Source organism: Mobula birostris, chromosome 27, assembly GCF_030028105.1.
Source record: "Mobula birostris isolate sMobBir1 chromosome 27, sMobBir1.hap1, whole genome shotgun sequence".
NCBI classification, from domain to species: domain Eukaryota; kingdom Metazoa; phylum Chordata; class Chondrichthyes; order Myliobatiformes; family Myliobatidae; genus Mobula; species Mobula birostris.
The window spans coordinates 23,443,318-23,470,562 of record NC_092396.1 but is presented as its reverse complement, the minus strand read 5'-3'; the positions used below and the strand labels follow the sequence as shown (position 1 = coordinate 23,470,562).

The following is a 27,245-nucleotide window of genomic DNA, read 5'->3' as shown; positions in this document are numbered from 1 at the left end:
CCTTTGGCCAGTTGATCTGTAAGTCAACCAAGAAGATAATGTTCTGCTCCTTTGTCTAACCACAGAACTGTTTTTTTGCCTCCTCGCTGAGTTCTTATCAACAATATGGTAGTTTATCACTTAATCAACCAATTCTGGGTGGGTAAGTCAAAGATGTTGAGAACTATTAAAGCTCACAGTGACCCGAGATGCAGAAAAGCACCAGTATACTTAAGTAGCACATTTTTTGAATGCACTCATCAGTTGGTTGACTTTCAAGCATGCTGAATGCTGTAAGGAAGGAGCATCTTAGTAGCCTAGTGCTAGTCAAATAACTGAGTAAATACTGCATTCTTCCAGGAAGATGATAGTTAATTTTGAGGAGACATTTGACACCCATCCTCCTGTATTCCATGCCTTCACCCCAGGTAATGTTAGCAAGAGGTATCTGTTGAGGATTCTGGACTACAATGCTATGATGCAGGAATGCAGGCGCCAGATTGTCTCTTTATTCTTAATTGTTTTTCAATGTAGTTGCATTTATTTTTATTTGTCCATACTTGCTAAGTTATTTATTTAGTGCCTGTGGGTCATTGCCAGGAGGCCGCAGTATCGAGTAAGCAGCGGAAGAAATCACAGTGTTCTTCTGAAGCATGGTTTTAGCTGATTTTTCACAAGGAATCCTCAACAGATGCTTCTTGCTAACATTACTTGGGGTGAAGGCATGGAATACAGAGGGATGGGTGTCAGATATCACCTCAAAATTACCTACCATCTTTCTGGAATGACTAAGGAGCCCTGGGCTACTAAGATGCTCCTTCCTTTCACAAGGGAACTATTTTGTCAGAGGGCATTACAAATGAACTTCTGTGCAGAGGTGATCATTGAAGCACAAAAAAGTTAACGGTTATGTTGTGGCCAGTGGAGGGAAACGCTAATTCAAATGAAGAAATATGAACAAAAATTATTTTCTGTACAAAGGAGCATCAAAAGATGAACCAAATCCTTTGTCACCCAGAGTTATCTCATTCTTTCTTCATTGACGAAGAGCTGGAGTAGTATTCATGAGGACATAAAGCTCAGCTGGCAGGGAGACTGTAGGACTGGAGAGGAGTCAGAGTTTGTGTTGCCTGCAGTTACACATAACCGTTGCCTGCATTGATGGAGTAAAAGGCAATGCTCCTGACCGTTGACCTCATAGCTGTCCACTTTTCTTGCAACTCAATGGTTGTGCTTGCTGAATTCTAAATTAATGCTAAAGGATCAGTCTGTGGTCATGACGATCACACGGCAGCTGTTGGTAGCTTTTAATACAAATAACATTATTGTTCTTCTTTAACTTTTGTCTTCTATTTTCTAGCTAAGTGAGAATGGCATTTCTTTGTTCCATTGCTGCAAATCTAATCATGACCAGAAAATCCACTTGGTTATCTTTGAGGTTTCCCTCCCCCAGCACCCCCCCCGCAACGTCCATCCTTGCATCTGTTTGATTTCTTATCATGCTGTATGTAGATGATAGATTCAGATTCCACATTTTTACTGGTGATGAGAGAGTTCCAGCTTGCTAATTTCTGTCTTAACTCTCCCACTGATTCACTCCTTGTCCGTTGCTGATGAACCTGATTCTGTAGTCAACTGTAGTGTGACTTTGAGTGAATTAAAGTATCCCTCCAATAAGCTTTGTTTTTTCACTACTGATCGCAGTTTCATGTTGTTTGAGTTTTTGTAACCTCGGTTAGGGAAGCTGGGATATTAACAACATCAGCTTCGTCATAAAGAATTAGAAGCTGGATCAACTCGTAGTGTTGCCTGTTTTAGATTTTACCCCAACCCATTTACTTCTCAAGGTCTTGTTCAAGCGTTTAACTCCAGAGTCAACTGTCCCAATGCTCCCATTTTCTGCTCTCCAACAACTGTCAACTTTAGTCTGCCTTCTAATTTTGTGCATGTGCTCTCATTGATTTTAAAATCCTTTTCTTCTTGTTCAAATTCCTCAAACTGTATGACCCATCTGTCTGAACTCAGGAATATTGGCAGACGAAGACAGGATTAAGTTACGTGCTGTAGCGAAAATGAACGTGAGAGCAAATGGGATTAATTACATATTGCAGAGAAAGCATATGTTGAACATTGTCAGCCTGGTGAGAATAAACAACTCCTTTCTCAGTACCACGGTGGTGCTGGCAGAGACCACCATTTTGTTAATAATGTGGTGCTGGAAATGCTCAGTAGACCAAGTAAGCATCAAGATGGGACAAAAGTATAGTAATTTGATCCAATGTCTGTTGTGTTTCTTTTTTTTTTGACAAAAGTAATTCAACCTGAGTTAGATTGCTCTAGCAATCATTTCTTGGTGAAATTCTGTGTGTATTTCATTTGTGATTGAAGCTTTTGGATACAACCTCCCAATTCTAGTCAGTTAAAATATAACTGGGAGTAGATCGTGCCACCTATTTGTATTTATGTCTGTTTAATGGAATATTCTACTGACAGTGAGACATTGAGTTGCTAATTCTGTGTATCTCTCCATCGATGCTGCGCTACTTGTTTTTGTCACAACCTTTATTGTCTTCGAATGTGGCTCCGTGCAGTTTCAATCACAGATCCAAATGTGATTATTTTTGTAATTAAATTATGAATGTAGTGCTAATAATTAGTACCCAAGAAGAAGTGTTTTTATCACATTGATTTTACTTTTACTGTCTATTATCTAGAGTGGGCAGTTGGTGTTAAAGCTAATATGTTGACTGTTGGCATGGGGAAACAACATCCACTGTTATTTTGTGTTTTCAGAATCCAGTCTTTCCTCCAATTAAAAATTGGGAAGACCAATACCTTTGTATTCATTTCCCTCCATGAAACTTGTATACATTGGTGCTGATCCAAATCACTGTGCTGCATTGAAACAAAATGTTTGGAAGCTTGACGTTGTAATTATCCAAAACAGAATTTTCAGTTCTTAGACACTCTGACACACAACTTTAGCACAATTTGTATTTATTTGTATTTCTAGGCCATAAGATCATAAGATAAAGGAACAGAATTAAGCCATTTGGCCCATCGAGTTTGCTCTGCCATTTCATCATGACCTATCCAATTTTCCTCTCAGCTCCAATCTCCTGTCTTCTCCCTGTATCCATTCATGCCCTGACCAGCCAAGAATCTATCACCCGCTGCCTTAAATATATATAAAGACGGCCTCCACAGCTGCCTGTGGCAAAAAATTCCACAGATTCACCACCCTCTGGCTAAAGAAATTTCTCCTCAACTCTGTTCTAAAAGGGCTCCCCTCTATTCTGAGGCTGTGTCTTCTGGTCTTAGACTCTCCCATCATAGGAAACATCCTCTCCACATCCACTCTATCAAAACCTTTCACCATTCAATAGGTTTCAATGAGGTCGCCCCTTATTTTTCTGAATTCTAGTGAATACAGGCCCAGAGCCATCAAACGCTCTTCATATGACAAGCCTTTCAATCCTGGAATCATCCTCGTGAACTTTCTTTGAACCATCTCCGGTTTCAGCAATCCTTTCCAAGATACGGGGCCCAAACCTGCTCACAATACTCCAAGTGAGGCCTCACCAGTGCTTTATAAAGTTTCAACGTTTCATTCTTGCCCGTTCATTGTTTAAATCCTTACTGAAGATTGTGACAATTTGTTTCTACACCCTGCTGCTGAACATCCCATCTACCTTGCCTAACATTATAACCTCTTTTAACTTTACAGAGCTATCTGTTCATGGGGCAGGACTTAAAGGACCACTTTGGTCTTTCCCTGTCCGTCAAGTTCATGTGTTTCTCAGAATGTAGGGTTTGTATATTCTTCCTTCCATTAGTGGGTTTGCCTTCGGTTGCCTAGAATTTCCTTTATGGATTTGTGTTACCTACCTATTAGTGCTCATAAGTCTCCTAGTAATATAATATCTTCTCTAGCTTTAGCATAATGTCCATTTTTAAAATTGATCATGCATTTTTTAAATGTGTTAATTTGAAATTTATTTCTGGTTGGAGATTTTTTTTATGCCAACATGCATGTATGACAAAACTGGAATTTGAGATTGAAAACTTCAGTCCTGGTTTTGGGTATATATTTCAGTGATCCAATAGACCTGGAGAGGGGGTCTGAATCTCAGAAAAGGGAGGAACCGGCAACAGCAAAGGTTCCGGATATTACAAAAAATCAGCAAACCAACACCTCCAAGAATTTAAGGTACTACCATATGAACAAGTAAATGTAATTCATTTGTATATATTTCTGCCCACTTCTAACCTTGATCTACTGGGCTCACTATTGGCAACCCTCAACTCTGAATCAGCTAATAATTGTCACTGATGTCATGCTGTGCTAGTGTTAGATGCACTGGCAGAGGTTGCGAAAGCTCGGAGCATGTGCGTGTGAAAGGTCATGACACATCAGTCATTGACTCTTGTAGGCAAGTGAGAAAGTAAATGGAAGGTGTTTTTAAAGTTGCACTTGGAGATGAATGGAAGGATCACAGTTGTCAAGGTAGCAATTACATTATGAAAGTTTAAAGTTTTAGGAGGCGAGTTGTTTTTTTATTACAGAAGAGTGGTAGGTGCCTGAAACACACAGCCAGAGAAAATGGTAGAAGCAGGTACGATAGCAACGTTTAGGGGGCATTTAGACAGGCATGTGAACAAGCAGGAACTGGCGGTACAGTATATAGACCATGTGCAGGCAGATGGATCAATTTAAATTGGCATCATGGTCAACGCAGACTTAGAGGGCTGAAGGGCCTGTTCCTGTGCTGTACTCTTCATTGAGATACAGCTGTTGGTTACAGAAAAGAAAAAGAGAAACAAACTGGAACTGAAAGGCACATATCTATGGAGGGTGAAAGAAGGAATGGTGACCTGAAATCCTCAGATTCACAGGACAGGATTTCAGAGCTTAAGTTACAGTCACATCTCCGTTGATCTTGCTAAATGGTGTTACGTACCCCGTAACTGGGTTGCCAAACCAGCAGAAATGGATCACTCAGTTGGAGTCTGGATTACTAGAACTAAGAATTTTTTATTAAAGAAACAAGCAACACAGTAATCGAAAGGATAATAAATGCAACAGTTCAGCAATGATAAACACACATGTGCACAGAATTAAGATAACAGCATCAATCAAGCTCTATCGTTGTCTAGGGGTAAATGACCAATTTCAAAGTGACACAAAGTTCAGTCCAATTTAGTTCAGTTCGCAGTAATCATTGCCATGGCAATGGACAACATGGGGGAGGGAGAGAGAGAACGAGAACGACTGATCATTCAGAACGGCTTCCACTCACAGACCGGCGATATTGCTCACAAGCAGCTTTCGGGCGGGTCCTTTGTGATGTCACCTGAGGTCACCGACTGTGACCCCTCCTCCAGATGCGGTCGATCCTCTGCAGTGAACCCGGCACCCAAGCGAGGGTGGACACACACCGGGTTCCCGCTGATTGTACCTTTCCACTCTGTGCGTTTATGGCCCAGTACTTCCCACCGACTTGTGAGAGGCGCACTGCTTCCAGGGTCTCGTTACCTCGGGGTGTCGTGTGTGTCCTGCCTTAGCGAACCTGTCCCTTTTTATCCCCCTGCTGGAGTATCGCCTGTCCATCACTTCAAACAGTTCAGGGTTCAAAGGGGGAGCCACTCTAGACAGCTCTCTCTCCCGTCCCTTCATTACACATCTCCAAATCGCCTGTCCATCACTTCAAGCAGTTCAGGGTTCAAAGGGGGAGCCACTCTTGACAATACCCAGACTGATGGCTCCTTCATTAACACCTCCAAATGCTGCTTCATTGTGTGCCTTATCTCTACCTCCCCTGAGGACAGGTGGCAGACCAACTGCAGATGCCACTGGTGCTAGCCCAGGCCAGCAAACATCTTAATTTATGTGTATTCTCGTCACAATGGCAACCCCCTAACTTGTATGAAAAGTCTTAAGGGGACATCATTCTTCAAGGTCAAGTAGAACTAGTAATCAGTTATCCAACCATTTGGAAATCCCAGTGGTTTCGTATGTGGCTCACCTGGTGATGTTTGCTGTGATCCCTTTCCATTCACTGAGGGACTAGTTCCCTCACTCTCTTTCCACTCACTTGGTTCATTTAAGAACATTTATTATAAAACTGTGTAACACACGTTTAAGAAAAAGTGAATTAAAATTGGGATATTGTAAAAAAATAACATCCAATACTCTAGAAATTCTTCAGTAAAGTTTCAACAGTACCAGATTCTCTGAGTTTTACTATATTGTTCTTGAAGCCTGGCCAGCAGTTATCTCTTACTCAATTTTAAGATGTGAAAGGTAAAATTGAATCTGAAAATGAAACCATAGCACTATTTAAGTAATGAATTTTCCTTCACTAATTAGGTCATCGGAGCAGGATTTTGTGGAAGTGACTGAACTGACTTACGTTAACTATATGAGCAACCTTGTGCGCCTCATGCCTGGAAACATAAATGTTCTGGTTGCTGTTACTGATGCTACAAAGAATATTTTGATACAAAGGTTTGCACATGAAGTCTATCCTGTTACCTGGTGAGTTTTGTATGTAGTAATGGTGGGTAGGGGTGGAAATTGTAAAATCTTGTTTGGAAATACAGCGCCTTTCCGCAACTTCATTATAATCATTAGAAAAGTTTGGTGCAGTCCCTAGCCAATTGTGAATTAACTGACCATGTACAGTAGTAGAAGAGTCTGCACAGGTTGGGGGTGGGGGGAATGAAGGGAGGCATTAGATAAGATTCCGATGCCTGATATCAGATCTTTGCACACTCATGTGCCCTATCCTACCCTACCCTAACTCTTGACAATAACAGATTTATTTATTCCTACCTAATCTGGCCCCAACACAAGAAGAGGAACCATATTCCACTGTTGTTATTTTTTCCTCTATCCTTGCAGCACCAATCACATAAAGTTGTATTCCTTGACAGATCCAGACAGTGAATGTGGTAAGTACATTAATCAGGGATACTTACACATTTGCATTCAGTCACATTTCAAGTGTGTGCCAACAAAATGAAATCCCTTGTTGAACTTCCTCCTCCTCCTGAGACAGCATCTCTGGGAGATGCCGCTTGACTGGCCGAGTTCTTCAAGTGTTTGTTTTTGCTTCCTATTTCATCACCTGCAATTTCATTTGTTTCCCCCTTACTGTTAATTGGTCTTGGGTCCCTTCACTTGGATTTGGTCACTCAATGGAGTAATAGCAGGTCAGGTTACAATATTACACTCTGGGAGATGATAAGATTGCCTTCAATCCTATAAGTAGGGCTTGAATTTTTCTTTATCTTTGGTTCAGTTTGTTTTCATCCTGTTTCTATCAGAGTTTTACGAAAAGAAAAATCAAGACGTTTTGCTTATTCATAAAGAAAATCACAGATGCAACTGAAACTAATCAATAAAAATGTAAACTACAGTTTATGAAGTTCAGGCTTTATCATACAATTCATGTAATTGCAAACACCTTTTTTATTTTTCCTCATTTCTACCTGCACTTTTATGGTTTTTTCACCACTAGCATGCTACTGAACAATAATAAGAACTTTATTGATCCCAAGTGGGAAATTCTTTCGTTACAGCAGCAACATTTAAAACTGCACTTAACGGTGTACAGACTTAATTAATAAGTGTACAGAATAATAATATTCACAATAATAATGTACCAATGTGCAATAATAATGTATGAAGTAATGAAGCGGAGATCGTTGTACTATGATGTGTGTTCTCCTGTTGCTTAGAGGTGAACTGTTGTATATGCTTATTGCATGTGGTAGGAAAGATTTTCTGTAACAATCCTTGTGACAGCAGAGCTGAGTGAGTCTGTTGGAAAGGGTGCTCCGCTGCTTATTCAGTAGGTCATGGAGAGGATGTGCCTGATTATCTATATTGGATAACAGTTTGTTTCGTGACATCTTCTCCCCACCAACTCAGAAGAGTCAAAATAGTACATCCACAAAGAAAGGAAATTGGACAGAAGTTTGTGAACATTTTAAAAATCAATGCAGCATGCTTAAAGAAAAATGTAACTGCAAATTCTGATATCCAGATGAGCCTTGGATTCTATTTGTTAGGTAAAAGTTTAAAAATTCAAGCTCTGTGCAAAGCTGACTAGCAGGATACTTAGCTGGAATCAGTGTAAACTGAATCAGAGGTAGGGAAACAGTAATAGAGTTGATACAAAAGGTAAAACACCTAAAAGTCACGGAGAACTATGCCAGCTTTCTATTGTTGTTGTTGTTGTTGAGACTGGAAATCAAAACTGTGGAAAATGAGTAATAGTATAATTGCAATTATTTTGCTTTCATCATTCATTCAATATTTTGACCTAGAAATGTGATGTAAATTTAGTGGTAGCTGAAATGTCTTTTAACAGAGATACTTTAATTTCTAGTTGTTTTATCCTTGGTATCTATATTTTGTTTAAAAATTGAGATGTTCCCTTTGTGCAATTCTAAATGTTTTCTTTCTTTTGTTCCAGGAATAAGTCGTTACACTTTTCCTTTCTAAACTTATCAAAACATCGCAAGTGGCTGGACGATCTGTTAGAGTATGCCAAGGACCCTGCCCAAATTTCCGATAAACAAAATGAAAATCACCACAACCAGAACTATGCTGGCTACGTATTAGCACTAAATGGCCATCGGAAATACTTTTGCCTGTTTAAACCCAAACTCCATAATGAAGTTGAGAACCATGGTGCACTGAATAGCTCAGAAGCAACAAAAGGCGGGACTGGATCGGACACGACAGCTAATACAAAGGAAACAGACGACCCACACCAACATACATTTAGTTCCAATCCATCTGTTAAACAGACCAAGCAACTGCTCAACAGACTTAACCTATGGATGGACAGGCTGCTTGAAGGGATTCCACAACGATATTATGTACCATTTTGGCCTGAGCTTCACTGATATTCTGTAGTCTTGGTAGCATTTTGTGCCGAATTGCATCTGAGCCACATTTTCATCATGCAGAAGTACACGACTCTATCTCATTTTTTTAAATAATATTTTGTCCTCTTTGCATTACACAGCTGAAACAAAAACAAGTCATGTAAATTGAAACAGAAGAACCAGGCAAATGAACGATTAAAAGTTCTGTTCACACAATCCTTTTGTCTGACCAGGAAAAGAATAAACTCTTTTTAAATTGCACTGCAACCATTGGGAGTTGGTGAGTGAGTGAATTTTTAAAGCAGGTGGGTAATACAATGATGATATATGAGTCATGGATAGCAGAGTTTGCATAAGTACAGTACTTGAATTCTTGTACCTCAAGTTTTGTGTATTTTTCCCCCTACTTCCCCTGTCTTCTTTGTGCATGGTACGTTTACCAGCAATCATTGGGAAATGAAAATAGACAGGCAGCTACCTCCAGCTTCCCACCTCCTCCCCCTCCCTTCACCACAGAACAAACAAATAAAGCTGCTTTCTTTTTCTCAGCAGCGTATTTTAGCCCTGTCCTCTATTTTGGAATTGAGTTAGCAGACTTTTCTGAAGTTGCCAGTTAGTCTTTATGAAACTGTACTTTGCCTGGTGCACTTTTCAGCTGTTCTCTTTCCCCACTACCCAACCGTATCCTTTTCTACCCCCACCTCCCTCCTGAAAATAGTAGCTTTTGCTGAAATATTAGAACTGAAAGTTAGTTTGAGTCAAAGTCACTCAGCGATAATGTCCTCAAAAGCCCTAAGATGCATTTACCAAGAACTGTTGATGGTAATTGGGAGTAGAAACTTGGCATATTTCAATTCCCCTTGTTCGTCTTGCGTTCCTTAATGCAAGCTTGTTTAACCCCTTCCACTCCACCCCTGCTGCGTTTCACTGTTGATCATTTAATGCTTGAACCAAACACAGATTTGTCTTTCTGAACAACCCCTAATCTTCTGACCTGGCAAACATTGCATCTAACTAATAGAATGACAAGTGTTTTGGAACTGGAATTTAATTGTAGTTTAAATCTCAATTACAGGAAGCTGGATTAAAGTTGTGTAAGTCTATTGGGGAAGCAAAGTTCGGACATGTGGTCTGCTTTAGATTAGATCAAATATTAACAGAGCTGAGCTATAACTGTTCACTAATGGACTAAAATAATTTATTCTGCACGGTTGCCTGTAGCAGTATCTAATTCAAGTAATGTAAACTGTATTTAATATATTTATTAAATTTTAGAAGTTTAGGATTATTTATAACTGGCTTGCTGTCCATTTGTGTCACAGCAAGAGAATGGAGTCTGAAATAAAGGCAGAGAATATTGGATATTTATGCCCTGTTGATCAGCGTTGGAGAAGACATGGAGTGTGAAAGATAATGGCCTAAAAATTGTGCAACAATCCTTTTTTCAGAAGGTAGCTGGATGACCAACAGTCCTGCACAGCAGGCAGGCTAGTTTTCTGGTAGCAGGTGCACCACAAGAAAATGTGTGTTTTATCTATGGCTGAAGTTGATGTGTATCTCCCCCGGGATCCTCTCCAGCACTGTTTCCCTGCTAGGAGAATGGGTCAAGTGGATTGCTTGATGTGCCCATTAGTGAAGGTGGGTAACTTCCACCGAGCCCCTAATTCTTGAATCCCCAGCTTCCACCGCTTCAGTTTGTGGGGAAAATGCTCCTTCTGACCAACCTTTCTTTCAAATATAGTTCAATTATTTCAGATCTGCTCAGGAATTCAGTTGTATTTAAAGTACGTATCTGATTTTTGTTTTTACCCGTCATCTGCTGCATTAGCTAAGGCTTGAGTTTATATCCTCTTGCTTATGAAATTTCTTTAAAGTAAAAACATTACGAAAAATATTATTTCATACTGTTCAAATTTCTGATATGTCACTCCTGGCATGACACCCATGAGTCTTAGATCATATCTACAGTGGCTTTTTGTCTCACTTTTATGTCCCTCTCTGCAAGAGACTCAGCTGACCATTCATACATAGTGACCTCCACTTGCACAAAACAAAATTAATCCTGTCCTGGCCCAATCTATTTTTTAACAGTGATCTCTCAATACTGATTAGACATGAGAGTCCTTAATATTAACTTTCTGATTCCTTATTCAGTCCTGATGAAGGGTCTCGACCCGAAACATCGATTGTTTATTTATTTCCATAGATGCTGCCTGACTTGCTGAGTTCCTTCTGCATTTTCTGTGTGCTGCTGTGGATTTCATGTATCTCTTGTGTTTAACTTTCTCCTGGCTATCACTGGGTAAAACTTGCAATAATCTGTCCTGTGTGCTTTAATACTTCACGGGCTAGTGTCTTTACCCATTCAGTTATTACAAAATAAGTTTACAAAAGAATCTCATTTTTTAAAATTTTGCAACATTTGAATTGATATACAGTTCTAGTCCAAAGTTCATTGTTTGCACCACTGAATGTCTCTGACACTATATGCCACTTTAAATATGCAAAATGTAGGCATTCATTTAAATAGAATAACATTTATATTTATTTGCAAGTAATTAGCTGTACTCAAAAAAAAAAAAATTGCACAATTAAAACCTCAGAAGGTGCCCTTGATAAAATTGTATACTTATACAGTCTACTATGGTCTGGTGTGTTTCGGTAAATTAAAAGTTGTACAGTTGTGCCATATTTTGGGTGAGATGTGTTTGTGGAGACCTATATACATGTTAGAAAACTGAATTGTCATTACTTGCACGATTTCTCTAAATCCATGCATAAAAGGCCCATGAAAGTAATAATTTAATCTATAGTTTAGGGTTACAGGCCCTTCCAGCTCAACAAGCCCACACCACCCAATTGCACCTGTCTACTATTAACCTACTAACCCATATGACTCGGGAATGCAAGAGGAAACTCACGACAGTCTTGGGGAGAACGTATAAATCCCTTACAGAACCCCGGCTCGCTGGCACTGTAATAACGTTATGCTAACCACTACGCAACCGTGCTGCCCCTTCTGTGTGAGTACCTCAGAGGTCCATATATTCCAGCCAGCAACAGATACATCCAAAGTCAATCTAGAAGTTAGGGTCACACTGCACAGGATGCTGAAAGCAAAGAACAACCTATTCTTTCATTCTGATCTAATGAACAGCCATTACATCTTTTTATTCCATTACCTCATCTGCTTTGATCTGCACCGTCTATTCTCTGCGGATCTGTCTGCAGATTGTGTTTCCCAAAGCACCATGGTTTATTATTGAAGGAAACTCTTGTACAGGGGTACTGAATGGAGCCCTTAAAATGCTCAGTCCAAGCCAAACTGATGAAGGGTCTCAGTACAAAGTATCAACTATTTATTCCTCTCCCTGACCTGCTCAGTTCCTTAGCATTTTGTGTGCTATCCTGGATTTCCAGCTCAGCGAAATCTCTTGTGTGTAAAGCAATGGAAGACCTTGAGTTTAGTTTGCTATTAGGTTAGTGGCAAGGTTCTGTTCCTGTGAACATGTCAATAATCTAAACAGTTTGCAAGTCAGAATTGTAGCCACAAATGAGTTCTCATGTGGCAGAAGATGCCTGCAGCAGCTGACAAATTTAACCTGCCAATTTCCCAAATGCTCATGCATATGTACAGCTGTTCATATGTCAGGTATTCATAACCTGCAGAGAACTTGTACTGCATATAGATATTAAAAGAGTTATTCATGACCAGAAATACTTTAAGTTTGCCCATCTGTGATAAGGAATTACTGCAGTTTAGATTATTTTAAGTAAGCATTTGTAATATTAATATAATCTTGGCTTATAAACATAGCCATTCTGCAAACATAGCATATTCAGTTTTCATGTGGTGTGCGCTGCACTGCAAGTTAGTTAAAGCTTCACACCGTGTTACTGCACATTAAAGATTCTCTTTATTATATCTCCTATTGTGTACATACTAAGTTGAACAGAGCTGTTATAAAATGGATTTGACTGTAAGAAGGTGAATCTCCACCGTGAGCTTGTGTTATCATTTTAACCCAAATAACCCATAAATCTCAATAATACTTAACATTAGGTAGAACACAAAGCATCTCAAAGAGCAGATTGGCAGCTGTCAGAGCTGTGTTACCTGAAAGAAAAAGATACACTTAAATGGCATGAATTCTTTTTCCTTTCATACGTTTGCAATATTACTATTGTTATTTATTCTTCATTTTAACACCTCTTGGCAGTGGTGCTGACACCATATACAAGTTAGTTTTCCTGGGTTTTTGGAAACCGTGGGGAAGGGCTCAACCATCAGTCATATACAACAGGGAAGCTCGAGGGTGTCACCCACCATTTTCCTTTCTTTGAATTCACAAAACGGGTTTTCCAATTTGCTTTATTTAGCACTAGGGCCTCACTCAAACGCACCACTCTGTGCTTATGTACTTTGTTCACTTCAATGGCAAATACCACTAACTCATCTAAGCTGGCATTTGACAGTTTCATAATTATGAATAACTACCTCTGTTAGGTCCACTTTGCACAATTCCGCAGATATGTTGATATGAAATTTAATTTGAATGTTTTCTCACCAGAAGTATCGTATGCCGGTGCAACCTCAACCAAATCACAGCCGATTATTTTCATCCCCCGACACCCTTGGATAATTTCCAAAGCCTGTGAACACACAAGGAGCCTCTTTCCATTTCCACATTACATGCAAAATTTCGTGAATGATCTGAGTAGCCAAGAAGTCTTCCTTTTAACCTGTAATATTGTTAAGACCGCTCTCTCTAATGTTTCACATATTTTGGTGGCCACGCAATTGGAAAGTTGGTTCGTTATCTGTTTAGGTTGGAGGCAGTGTTGTTTAAACCATGGATACAGCAAATAATTAGGAAATTAACAGTGGTGTTCATTGTGAGGTGGAAGTTATTCTTTTATGTTAGGTGCCGATGAGACTGCAGCTGGAGAACAGTGTTAGTCTCCTTATTCGAGGAAGAATGTTATTGCATTGGTGGCAGTTCAGAGATTGTTTTAGCACACTTAATATCTGAAGTGGAAGACGTTAGGACTAATGACGCTTGTACTTGCTGGAGTTTAGAAGACTGAAAGAACTTAATTTAAAAATAAGATCCTGAGAAGGCTTGATAGACGTGGAGTGGAAGTCAACAGGAGTCTAGAACCTGAGTGGGAGAGTCTAGAACTAGAGTTCACTGGTTAAAATTATAACATCAAAATAATGGAGTTATTTTTTTCTCAGAGTCTTGAGTCCTTGGAACGTTCCTCAGAAGGAAGCAGAGTCTTTGAATATGTTTTAAGGCAGAGATAGCTAGAGAATAAAATCGAGGTTTTGCTGGAAGTGGTAATGTAGATAAGGATACAATCAGCCCATTAAATGGTCGAGTAAGCCAGAGGAGGTGGGTGTTTGACTCCTGTTCTTAATTTTTCTGTAGAGTCGAGTGCTTCAGGTATCAAATAATCAATGAATGCATTCAGCACAATGGAAGGGCTTTCTTCAGATGAGATTTAATTCAGAACCCCATCTAGTGGTTATATAAAATATTCTGCAACATTACTTGAAGACAGAAGATTCTTCTCCCGTAATCCCTGTGAGGACCAATACCAATGAAAAGGACCTAACACATTTACTAATCTGCCCGTGGGAGAAAAAGCAATCAAATTGACATTATCACCTTTAATCTGATTTTTTTAAAAAACTTTTGTGAAAATGAATCTTTGAAAACTAATCTTCAAATTATCACTTTGGAAAAGCTCACTTGAACCCACTTGTCAAGCATGGTTCGTTCTACCGTGGAGTACTTGTTGTGCTTAGTTACCTGGCTTGGTTGAAGACCTGCAATCTCGGGAGTTCCCGTTCCAGGTGCAAAGGCCGGGTCCAGTCCGTCAATATCAAAACTGATGTACACAGGGCCATCTCCCATTTGCTGCCTCACCTCATCCATTAGTGGAGCAAGGGAACGTAGCCAACAGTCCTGTCCAGTAACCACACGGAAACCCTGCAAACAATAAATGCCTGGGGCAAAAGGACTGATAGATTTATTTTTCTTGAACAATTACAAACCATGGGTTTAAATGAACTGACTACATGTACTACATGATTTGTTTCAAACCTACTTTTCCTTCTGTTAACAACTTGGTTGTACCCCTCACTATAACAGTTTTGAATCTTACAACATTTTCCCTGTTCATGTACTTGATTAATATTTATGGACCCTTTTCTATGTGCTGCCTCCTTGCTCATGCTCTCTATTTGCATCTCTTTCTTCCATTCTACCATCATGTAATGAATTTGGCCCATACTTCTGTGAACAAAATAACATTTATGATCTTTTTCCCCTCTGCTGTTTACTTCATTTTGGTCATCTAGAAACCTCTGCTTTTTAATTTCGCTATCCTGCTCCATCATGAGAATGTACCTAGATGAAACATTTCCACCCGAAGCTACTAACCCCCCCCCCCTTCAGTTACAGTTTTGCCTGCTAAACTTTGATTCCAGTTTACAGGAACAAGATCTATTCACATGCCACTTTAATGGTCCCTAATTCAATTGCATAGTTTTAACTTGGTGTGTAATTTATTCCTTCCCATTGCTATTTTAACTTTCCTTGATTCTGATCACTGTTTCTTGGATGCTCCCCCACTGATGTTTGCTCCACTTGGTCTAATTGCAACACTGTCTTATACCTTGGGCCACAAAACGTTCTCCTGAACAAATTTCAGAAACTCCTCCAACTTTTTACTCCGTGTTTTTGCTATCCTAATCTATAACAGAATAGTTAAAAATTCCAATTATTATGTCTTTAACGTTTTGCTGCCTGGTTACCACTTATCATCATGCACCAGCCATGTCACTGTGCTGTACTCCTTAACTGATAAAACTTGCTATCTTTACTGTGAGAGAGGTAAATAGGGGTTGCTTTGTTATCAGTTAACAACCACATGGGGAAGTGCTCATCCACCCCTGAGAAGTCACACAATAGAAGCCAAATCTGATCACTTCAGGTCTGCAAGAAATCAGGCTGTTTAGGTTTTTTTAAAAACTGTTTTCTTAATTATTTTGATGTCTTGAGTAAACGAAAATTGCTGTGGGACAAAACAGTCAGGCTGGGCCTTGAGAAATTACTCAATATGTGTAACAAGAGTTCCTTGCACAGATTCACAAAAGTACTGTTGGGCAGGGGCACCTGCACAAACTGAATGACAGCTGACCTCAGGAGGTGGTGCAGAGGAGATTCACCAGGTTGATTCCAGAGATGAGGGGGTTACATTGTGAGGAGGGATTGAGTCACCTGGGACTGTACTCCCTGAAATTCAGAAGAATGAGAGGAGATCTTACAGAAACATATAAAATTATGAAAGGGATAGATAAGATAGAGGCAGGAAAGTTGTTTCCACTGGTAGGTGGGACTAGAACTAGGGGACATAGCTTCAAGCTTTGCGAGAGTAGATTTAGGATGGAGATGAGGAGGAACTGCTTTTCCCAGAGAGTGGTGAATCTGTGGACTTCTCTGCCCAATGACGCAGTGGAGGCTACCTCAGTAAGACAAGGTTGGGTAGATTTTTTGCTTAGTAGGGGAGTTGAGGGTTATGGGGAAAAGGCAGGAAGGTGGAGATGGGTCCATGGCCAGATCAGCCATGATAGTGAATAGCTGAGCAGTCTCGATGGGCCAAACAGCCTACTCCTGCTCCTATTTCTTATGTTTTAGGAGAAAATAAAGTCAAAGGAGATAAGTATGGAAAAATGAATAGAAACACTTCGAGTTCACCTGACCAACCAGATAGCCACATTATAAGCACTATAAGGGGGAAAATATGTTACCTGTTCTCGGCCCCAAAGATAACCATCTGGTTCATAATTTGAACCCCGGAGCCCGATCTGTACTACCCGTTTGCAGTCAAGCAATCCCTCATCCACACAGCGCCTGAATGGTGTCCCATGGCATATCTTCTCTCCAAGCGAAATATCACCTGTGTCTGCATGTGCGTCAATATGAACCAGTCCTACTGGACCATATCTGATTTAAAGAAAACACAAAAGACCATCACGGACAGCAAGTAATGAGTGTTTAATTTCCCTCCTTCTCTACATATCCAGTTATTTCTTCTCTTACTTTTCAATATGCAAGGTTCCTTTTCATTGACTACAGCTCTGCCTTTAATACCATCATTCCAAATAAATTGATTCCTAAGCTCCGGAACCTGGGCCTTAGCACTCAGGTCTGCAGCTGGATCTTCAACTTCCTCACAGACAGGACCCAGGCTGTAAAAATAGGGGACAAGCTCTCCTCTACAATCACTCTGAGCACCAGTGCCCCACAAGGCTGTGTACTCAGCCCCCTGCTGTACTCACTGTACACCCATGATTGTGTAGCCAAGTTTACATCAAACTCAATATATAAGTTTGCTGATGACACCACAATTGTAGGCCATATCTCAGATAATGATGAGTTTAGGTGCAGAGAGGAAATTAAGAACCTGGAGGCATGGTACGAAGACAATAACCTATCCCTCAACGTCAACAAGACGAAGGAATTAGTTGTCGACTTCAGAAGGAGTAGTGGTGTGGACCGCATGACCCCATTTACATCGTGGTGCACAAGTGGAACAGGTCAAAAGCTTTAAGTTCCACGGGGTCAATATCACAAATGACCTGACTTGGTCCAACCAAGCAGAGTCCACTGCCAAGAAGGCCCACCAGCGCCTTTACTTCCTGAGAAAGCTAAAGAAATTTGGCCTGTCCCCTAAAACCCTCACTAATTTTTATAGATGCACCGTAGAAAGCATTCTTCTAGGGTGCATCACAACCTGGTATGGAAGTTGTCCTGTCCAAGACCAGAAGAAACTGCAGAAGATCGTGAACACAGCCCAGCACATCACACAAATCAATCTTCTGTCCGTGGACTCACTTTACACCGCAAGCTGTCGGAGCAGTGCTGCCAGGATAATCAAGGACACGACCCACCCGGCAAACACACTTTACATCCCTCTTCCCTCCAGGAGAAGGCTCAGGAGCTTGAAGACTCGTATGGCCAGATTTGGGAACAGCTTCTTTCCAACTGTGATAAGACTGCTGAAGGGATCCTGACCCGGATCTGGGCCGTACCCTCCAAATATCCGGACCTGGCTCTCGGTTTTTTTGCACTACCTTACTTTCCCTTTTCTATTTTCTATTTATGATTTATAATTTAAACATTTAATATTTACTATTGATTTGAACTCTGGGGAGCGCGAAGCGCAGAATCAAATATCACTGTGATGATTGTACGCTCTAGTATCAATTGTTTGGCGACAATAAAGTATAAAGTTATTTGAACAGTTGCCAAATATTCTTCAACTTTAGATTTTATACTATTTGTGGCAGGATTTTACCTGGTAAATTGCAGAGACAACCTTCCAGGAAAGAGGCAAGTTCACCATTAAGTCTGCGTTCAGTTAATTGACATAAATCTGTGAACCAGCTTGTGCAAAACTACTGCCCTGGTAGCGCATGATGGGAAATCGGAGTAGGATGCCCAACCCTGACAAATATCCTCCAACCTCTCCTGGAACAACATAGGGAGTCGACTGGCTATGGTGTTCCTTTGGTAGAAAATGCAGTCTTGATTCATAATTAGTGACCATGGATAAAATACTGAAAGGGATAACAGCTATAGAAAGAAACCTCAAAGTTTAACATATTCAAGGAAGGAGAGGAAAGAAAAAGGATCAGAGGAAAATATATTTCCTCTGCATGGGTAGTAATCAACTGGGAAAGTTTCAGGTAAAACAAAGGCCAGCGTACATTCCCCGGGCATGTACAAGGAGAATCAGATTTAATATCACCGGCATATGTGGAGAAATGTGTTAACTTTATGGCAGCAGTACAATGAAATACATGATAAATAAATATAGAGAAAAAAGACTGAGTTACATTATATATATATATATATAAATATAAAATATTTTTAAAATAGTTAAGTTAAAATAAAGTGATATTGTGCAGAAAACCCCAAAAAAAGTAGTGAGGTAGTGTTCATGGATTCAATGTCCATTTAAAAATAAATACAGAATTTAGGATGTCCCATGCATTCCAATTACAATAATAAGCAGAAAAACTTACTTGTCTGCCAGTGCCTGTAGTATAGGGTATGTTATAGTGTGATCACCACCTAGGTCACATCAAACACATAAAATTAGTGATTTCTAATATGCCCCATAACATGGATCAAAATTCTTTTTTGCCTTCCTATATTAAATTTTTCTTCCTTCTCCCCAGCTGACAGAAGGGGCCATGCAGTATCATACCCATGGTGAGGGGTATACAGCCAGCGGATACAATCTTCTTAAAGGATTCCCTGATAATATTGCAGCTCTTCTTCAGGTCATAAAGATTCACGTTGAGGTCACCAATGTCAGCCACCATCAGAGATTCGAAAGGGGCTGCCTTAGTAGCACCGTTGTATGCTCTGACCATGGCTGACTCTGCTCGGATATGTCGAGGGCCAAACCTAAACAGAGAAGCAAAAAGAAAAGATGATTCTACTGTGATTTGCAAATAATACCACTTATAATTTTCTTTATCAACTTAAAGCACTTAACATTTTGCTTGCAAATTTTCCTTTTAGCGGAGAAATATTATTGCCAAATACCACAGTCAACACCACACCCAAATATAGTGCAGCCAGCCACCTTCAGTCACTGAACAGGATGCCTTTGACTGCTCACCCATGTTTTGGACTTGACTGACATCCTGCATGATGGATTGTGTAGAATAGGAGCTTAGCACTGAATAGAAGAACCAGTGGAATTTGATCATGGCAAGTGATCTGGCTAACCTGGCTAATCAGATGGGCAAGGCAAACTCCAGTACTCGCCATTTATGAATGAGAATATAACCGCAGTAATTAGATTGAAACCTGAGGTTTTGGAGGTACAAATTCAGATACCAGAGTGACAAATAAATTTAAATTCAGTTAACCATATAAATTGGAATACAAAGGCAGTGCTAGAGATAGCAACCATGATTACTAGATTGTACTGAAACCATCTGTTGCATGAGTCATCTCTGGGAAAGAAAACATATCCTCTGTTTTTAGCCTGTCTTATATATACTCAGTGACGACTTTATTAGGTACATCCTGTTTCATCAAGTAGCCACTGTGTATGTTCATTGTCTCCTACTGTTGTAACCCATCCACTATAAGGTTCGATGTGTCGTGTGTTCAGAGATGCTTTTCTGCGCACCACTATTGTAACACATGGTTATTTGAGTTACTGTTACCTTCCTATCAGCCTGAATCAGTCTGGCCATTCTCCTGTCATTAACAAGGTGTTTTCACCCACAGAACTGCTGCTTGCACCATTCTCTGCAAACGCTAGAGGCTGTTGTGTGTGAAAATCCCAAGAGATCAGCAGTTTTTGAGATACTCAAACCACCCCGTCCAGCACCACCAATCATTCTGTGGTCCAAGTCATTTAAATCACATTCCTTCCCCATTCTCATCCTTTGTCTGAACAGCAACTGAAATTCTTAACCATGTCTGCATGCTTTTATGCATTGAGTTGCTGCCACACAATGAAATGGAAGTCATTTTGTTGTACCAAACTACTCCAACAAAATATAACGGGAATAAAATTAGGTTAACCTTCAAGTACTGACAAGGTATCAGGCACAGACATTGGTGATAACAGGCTGGTAAACTATTGTTAAAAGAGTGTGATCCTTTATACTGACAATGGATCCGATGCGCTGTTAGGCTGTCATGCATAATACAAGCAGTGCTGAATATCTCCCACTGCATGCAACATGTGCCTTCCTGCTGACAAATCAGTGCTCATTTTAATTCTGATACAGCAAAAAGAACACGGAATGGGTGAGTGAGTTGATTTCCAAGAGCGATGCAGTACCAACGCTACATTCTGAGAACTGAAGGACAAAGTTTCCAAAATGCACCTATAGAAGCTGTGAAGGAAACAGGGAAACATCCTACTTATTGTTGCCCGTCCAGCAGCCGCATATAGCTGTCCATTTAGCATTGATCATCTTATAGCAACGAAATCCAGTCTTCATTCTGAGGCACCCTTCTTTGTAAAGTAGCTCTGCCACCATGCAGGATGAAAGAGATTGTCTGACAATGGTCAAACCAAAACTCTAGTCTTGGCTCATTTAGTAAGGTACAATGCAATCAAAGAACAGAAATAACATCTAACTTCATCTTTGCCTTGCATGTGAGTGAAAAAGACAAGGTGTTGTTAATGAGTGGTTGACCCATCTCATAATCCTCCTGAGGTCCAACCATCATTCAGACAATTTGATTTGTCCACATAAAGTAACAGGTTGCAATATATGCAACAGAGGAAAGGATCCCCAGATCTACAATCACACTTTTAACCACATTATTTTAGTATCCACTCAAGGATGAAAACATTATCAGTCTTGTCCACATAAAGCAGGTAAAATGTGATCCAGTTGCCCATATTCCTAAAAACCTTCTCTCTGTCATTTACTAACTTCTGTTTTGATGGATGTTACCAAGGCTACCCACTCTCAGTCTCATTACAGTGTAAGCGTGGAGAAAAGATCTAAATGTTGGATGAGTGATTTAGATATCAAAGCAGCAGCATCAAGGTGCCCTGGCTAATTTACAGTGAATGAGAATCAATGGGAAAGCTTCTCTGACTGGAATTGTGCCCACCACAAGGAGGTTTGCTGTGGGTGTTTATGGCCATTTATCTCAACCAGAGAGAAAGCCAGTGGGAAATGCATCAATAAGACATGTAAAATCTGCTTCTGCTGCTGTCAATGGGTCTGGATGTTGAGGAGAGACTCCAAGAGAAAAAGAGCCAATAAACCTTGGTCCTTACCTCAAGATCCATCACAATCGTCTTCAATCCAGAGTCTACTGCACAGAGCAGGATGAACCATGCTCACAGAGAGGAGACGTTATAATCAGTAACCTTAAGGAAGAAGGCAAGTGGTTGTATGATAGATCTATAAATCTGATGCTGGCCTATACAATGAAAAGGCCCCAGACAGCAGAACCTCCCTCAGACAGATTTCAAACATTGGCAAACAGTCTCTGACCCTGAAGGAACTAATAATGTCTCATTCCTTTGAACCCTATTTGGCTCTGTGGGCCTAAATCAGCCCAGAACTGCTGGGAGTACACAGTGATAGCTGCAGAATATTAGGATCCTTGAGGAAAGGAGGCGTTATGTTCATATACAAGTAACTGGGGGTGGGGGGGGGGGGGAGAGGACAGCAGAAATTGATGACTCAGTTGGACCACACAATATTAGCTGTTCTTCATGCAAACCATAGGTAAATCTCCTTGACCTTGAGCCAACGGGGTATTAATCAACATAAAATATAATCACGGGCCTCAGGGAGAAGGAGATGATGTATCTTATCAAATAGTTCCCTGAACAGACTGCCAAAGCTATTTGCAAATTGGCTCAACACCAGAAATCTCAAATAAATGCCAAGACTCTGCTTCGCTGGTGAGATGGAGTTTCTCATCAGTTTTCACAGTTCTGGAGTCCTCATCCCACAGCACGAGGCAGCTGTGGTATGGATGAGATAGATAGCCACCTCCTTGTGAACTGTCTGTAAAATAATGCAGAGGTCCTTATCAATATTCATTATGAGACCGTATGTATTTTGGGCCGCTTCCCGGGATGGGAACTGAGGCAAACATCTACTAGAGGATCATAAACTTGGTAAAAGATGCTTGAAGATTGCTGGTTTTCCAGTGCAAGGAGTTATCCGCATGGAATGTTGGCAGCTGATACAAGGTACAGGAGTACATGCTGAGGGGGACACGTATCCTTGGCACAGCCATTGTAGAAGGTGCTGCACAGTCTAGGGTCCTCTTGCCATCAGACACTGTAATGATCTCACTGATAGAATGATTGGGAGCACAAGATGGATTCAGGACCCCAAGCACTCCTTCCAGGTGAGGCAACACTTCACCTACAAATCTGTTGGGGTTGTCTATTGCATCCGGTGCTCCCGATTTGTGAGACCCAACGTAAACTTGGTGACCGCTTTGTCGAGCATCTCTGTTCCATCTGTAAAAGTGGTATTTCCAACTGGCCAACATTTTAATTCATATCCCCAGTCCTGTTCTGACATGTCAGCTCATGGCTCCTCTTCTGCCATGATGAGGCCACTCTCAGGGTGGAGGAGCAACACCTCATAAGCCATATTGGTAGCTTCTAACCTGATGGCATGAATGTTGATTTCTCCTGCTAACTATTTTTTCTTTAGTTCCCCCAACCTTCCTCCTATTTCTAATTCTAGCCTCTTCCCCTTGCCTGCCTATCACTCCCCACCCCCCCACCACCACCACCCTGGAGCCCTTTCTCCCACTGTCCATTCTCCTATCAGATTCTTTCTCCAGTCCTTTGTCCACGACACCGGTGCCAAGCTGTATGGGCCCTAATGCCCTTCCCTTGGACAACATCGGTGTTGTGGAGAGGGGAGTCTTGCAGCATGGGCAACTGCTGGTCTTCCATACAACCTTGCCCAGGCCCGCACCCTGGAGAATGAAGACTTTCCAGGTGCAGTTCCATGGTCTCGCAAGACTAACAGATGCCTTTATTTATTTATGTCTTTTCTACTTCTCACCTCCCAGCTTCTTACTTCAAGCCCCCTCCCCAATCCCCACCAGCCTGGCTTCACCTATCACATTCTTGGTTGTCCCTGTTCTCCTTCCCCCTCTTTTTTTATTCTGGTATCTTCCCCCTTCCTTTCCGGTCCTAATGAAGGGTCTCAGCCTGAAACGTCAACTGTTTATTCATTTCCACAAATGCTGAGTTCCTCCAGCATTTTATGTGTGTTCTGTACTTCCAGCATCTCAGAATCTCTTATGTTTATGACAAGTGGATGTCAAGTTGACATAATGCAGATATTGTTAGTAGATACCCTGATATACATGGTACAGTGAATTAGAACATTACAATGTTCTGTACTGCTTAATTTTATATTTAGTGCAGAAGTAGAAGTTGTTAAGAATATTCTTAAAGACACTCCTAAGTCTAAACATCAAGGTTACAGTGGGCTGTCTGTTCACGTTTGCACAAGATTCTGTACCACCACAACTTCTCAAATGTTGCAAGATGTAGTTTAGGGCCAATAAATGCAACATTTGTCTCATTAACGACCATGTCTCAAGGATGAAGAAAATGGAACTAGAGGTAGGCACATAAGTGCAATTGTTATGCTTATGGTGGAACTTGAGTGATATGGATTGTTAAAAGCAGAGATTTAGAGAGAAATCATAATATATTCATATCTGCACTGACATAGTTCCATAAGACAGGAGCTGGATTAGGCCATACATCCTATTCAGTCTGCTCGGCAGTTCAATCATGGCTTCTTTATTCTTTTCCTCTCAAACTTATTCTTCTGCCTTCTCCCTGTAACCTTCGACACCCTTACTCATAAAGAATCTACCAACTTTCTCTTTAAATGTACCCAATGACTTGGTCTCTGCAGCTGCATATGACAATGAATTTCACAGATTCACTACTTTCTGGCTAAAGAAATTCCTTCTCAAACCTGTTCTAAAGGGATATCCTTTCATTCTGAGGCTCTGCCCTATGGTTCTAGACTATCCCACTACTGGAAACATCTCTCCATGTCCACGCCATCCAGGTCTTTCAATTTTCAGCAGATTTCAATGAGGTTCCCCTCATCCTTCTAAACTCCAGTGAGTACAGGCCCATCAAACACCCTTCTGATGTTAACCCTTATATACCTGGGATCCTTCTTGTTAACCTCCTCTGGATCCTCTCTAACACCAGCACATCCTTTCTTAGATATCCTTCCTTAGATTCTTCATTGGTCATGGGATGAAGGGATATGGGGAGAAGGCTGGAAATTGGAGCTGAGAGGAAAATTGGATCAGCCATGATGACATGGCAGAGCAGACTCGATGGGCCAAATGGCCTAATTCTGCTCCTATATCTTATGGTCTTATAGATGAATAAATTACTGCTTTATATACTGCCATTTGATAGTAATCATTCAAATACCTTTAAATTAATTTGTCATGTTCTTGCTATCTGTCTGTAAGCTTAATTCTTTTCTGTGGTGTAGGTGTGATAATGGTGTGGCAGTGTATCAGGGAGTCCAGCAATCAAACACCTCTTTAATTAGATTGCAGGATTGTGAAACCTATCATACTTGAGCTCATTCTGTCCTATTGTCATTTTATATGTCCCCAGGAAAAAGAATCTCAGGGTTGTATGTGGTGACATATATGTACTCTGACAATAAATTTTGCTTTGAACTTTTCATTAAAATTAGTATTTTAATGAAGCTTTAGTGAACTCCTTGGGGTGCTTTACTACCTTAAAAGTGCAATTCAAGTACAAATTGTCATTGTTGTTGAGAGATTGTTTGCAAGTAATAGTTACGTCATCAAAGGATGTGGTCAAACTACCATTTATCACCTTTGAACTGAGCTGAACTGAGGTTGTATATTTCAGCTGGTGGTTAAGAATCAATTATGTGCGTGGAGTGACAACGGGCAGACGGACTAAAGGTGTCAGAATTCTTACCCCAAACTAAATGGGCTTTTAAACAATTCAGTCCTTTCATAGCTGGCATTAACACTTCAATTACAACTTTTGTCATTGGCTGTGTTCATTTTCCCCAGCAGCTGTACTGGCATTCTAACTTACGATCCTCGACTGGAAGACGTACCATAATTTACGCATCCGTGCCCATGGGCTCATCCGTGGCCCTAATCTTCTCATGTTGGTTTAGTTTCCCACCTCTGTCTTTCACCTCCTACAGCTCAGCGTAAACTCCAGGATCGTTCGGACTTTAAACATTGGCAACTTTTGGAACCCAGCTCTAAATAACGTCTACGTTGCTCCACCATTCCAAATTCTATTCTCACATTTTTCGCACTTTCCACTCTTCTGGAGCACCAGTTTATGTTCAGTTGCTATTACAACCTGCTACAGCTGTGCCTTTTGATTATTACTCACTTTTCTGTTGGCACGGGTCCCTTTTGCGCCACTCCGTGTTTCCAAATTAGGGGCAGATAAATTACAACTGATTTCCTTCATTTTCCTTACCTGGCACCAGGCCGATTCGAGGTGCCAATGTCCAAAGGCACTCCGAGAAAGGCAGCGTCCAAGCCTTGCGAGGAATCCTGCACTGGAAGCCGCATCATGGAACAAACTCCGACGGGACGAGCCACTTCCGCGGCACTCTTGGGTATATTCAGCCTTAGCGAGGAGAGATTCCGGCTGGACACTAGGCGCAGCAGCCACGGGCGGCCCCGCAGCACAGAAGGGACACGACGAAAGAGAAACCCCTCCATACTTACTGAGCCTTTTGACTTTTGACCGGCGTATGACAGTCCAGTACTGTACATTACCGCCGCCAATTGGACTAGACTGTGGTGTAGAGTTGGGAAATAAAACCCCTACTAGTTTTCATCTGCGAAGATGTTGCGCCAATATAATCCCTCCCTTTCTTGTGTTACCCCTTCTCCCATCAATCCAACAGATTTATGCATTCTGCAAAGGAGTCTCCCCTTATGCTCATTATTCCACAGGTCTTGTCATGACCCCCTAATTCTTGGCCCCACCAACCCCATAACTTTTGATTTGCTAAGAGGGAGGTCGAACCTTTACCAGCGTTCTTTTTTGACCAAAATATCAACAAAATATCAATCCGATCATTTCCCTCAATGTGCATGGACCCATCAGAAAATTACATGTAAACCAATACTTTGAATATGAAATAAAGTTTGAAGAGCTTCCAGGAGTAATTCTAACCTACTAGAATTACCCGTTTTAAGACTAATCAAACGTGAAAAAGAATCAGAAAGAATTACAGCCTTACAAGGACAAATTTCCTCCACCCACTGCAAGCCCAAAATGATGGCAAAGTGGTAAATGGTAAGTACTGTAAGAGATTTCTTTATTGTTGCTTGTAATTCAGGCACATCAGCATTTCCAATTAAATTATCTTTTGATCCACCAATAAAAATGATTAATATATCACAATAATTTCCCTTAACATGTTGATGAACAAACAGACTCGGGCATATTAGGATCTTTGGACTTCATTAAATCATACAAACTAAAATCAACTAAAGTCATGGGGGGGGAGGATACAACAAGGTGGGGTCACCGAAAAAGCTACTGTGGGAGATATTGCAGAATCCAGCAAACCCATATTCCTAGCGTGTTAAGAACCCAGTAACCCACTGAGCAAAGAGTGATTATCTCAGCGGTTTTAGACAGGAACATTGACCCCCCCCCCCCGCGCAAGACTCTGACCGAACGAGGCGAGGTCAACTCGTAGCTTTGAAACCACCCTTCTGCAGTTTGTCGTCACAGCGCATTTCAATAATGTTTTG

General features: G+C 40.8%; 2 protein-coding genes across 5 annotated transcripts in view; one reads left to right on the top strand and one right to left on the bottom strand.

Moving 5' to 3' along the window:
• The window catches only part of dnajc16 (DnaJ (Hsp40) homolog, subfamily C, member 16), a 42,626-nt gene extending 24,433 nt beyond the window's left edge, over positions 1-18,193 (top strand). For 3 of the 4 annotated variants that reach the window (XM_072245208.1, XM_072245210.1, XM_072245209.1), the window contains 3 exons: positions 4,076-4,189; positions 6,350-6,517; positions 8,463-18,193. In XM_072245208.1, the coding sequence (XP_072101309.1) occupies positions 4,076-4,189; positions 6,350-6,517; positions 8,463-8,898 (718 nt within the window). In that variant the 3' untranslated portion in view covers positions 8,899-18,193. The remainder of the gene's footprint in view (positions 1-4,075; positions 4,190-6,349; positions 6,518-8,462) is intronic. The other variant, XR_011883353.1, reaches the window with a different exon arrangement.
• Positions 12,775-26,282, bottom strand: agmat (agmatinase (putative)). Its single transcript, XM_072245211.1, has 7 exons — positions 25,951-26,282; positions 19,165-19,367; positions 18,980-19,028; positions 16,700-16,895; positions 14,697-14,876; positions 13,449-13,533; positions 12,775-12,997 (listed from the first exon to the last, which is right to left on the bottom strand). The coding sequence occupies exons 1-7, from the start codon at positions 26,250-26,252 to the stop codon at positions 12,924-12,926; spliced, it is 1,089 nt and encodes a 362-aa protein (XP_072101312.1). The 5' UTR covers positions 26,253-26,282; the 3' UTR covers positions 12,775-12,923.
• Positions 26,283-27,245: the final 963 nt, after the last annotated feature.

Excerpts from the sequence above, each read along its gene's own strand:
- agmat (XM_072245211.1), bottom strand. The coding sequence starts at position 26,252 with ATGTACAGTACTGGACTGTCATACGCCGGTCAAAAGTCAAAAGGCTCA. Across the intron at positions 19,029-19,164 it reads CTGTATACCCCTCACCATGG|GTGGTGATCACACTATAACA; the intron begins GTATGATACTGC and ends GATGTGACCTAG. Across the intron at positions 14,877-16,699 it reads ATCTTTGGGGCCGAGAACAG|GGTTTCCGTGTGGTTACTGG; the intron begins GTAACATATTTT and ends TATTGTTTGCAG.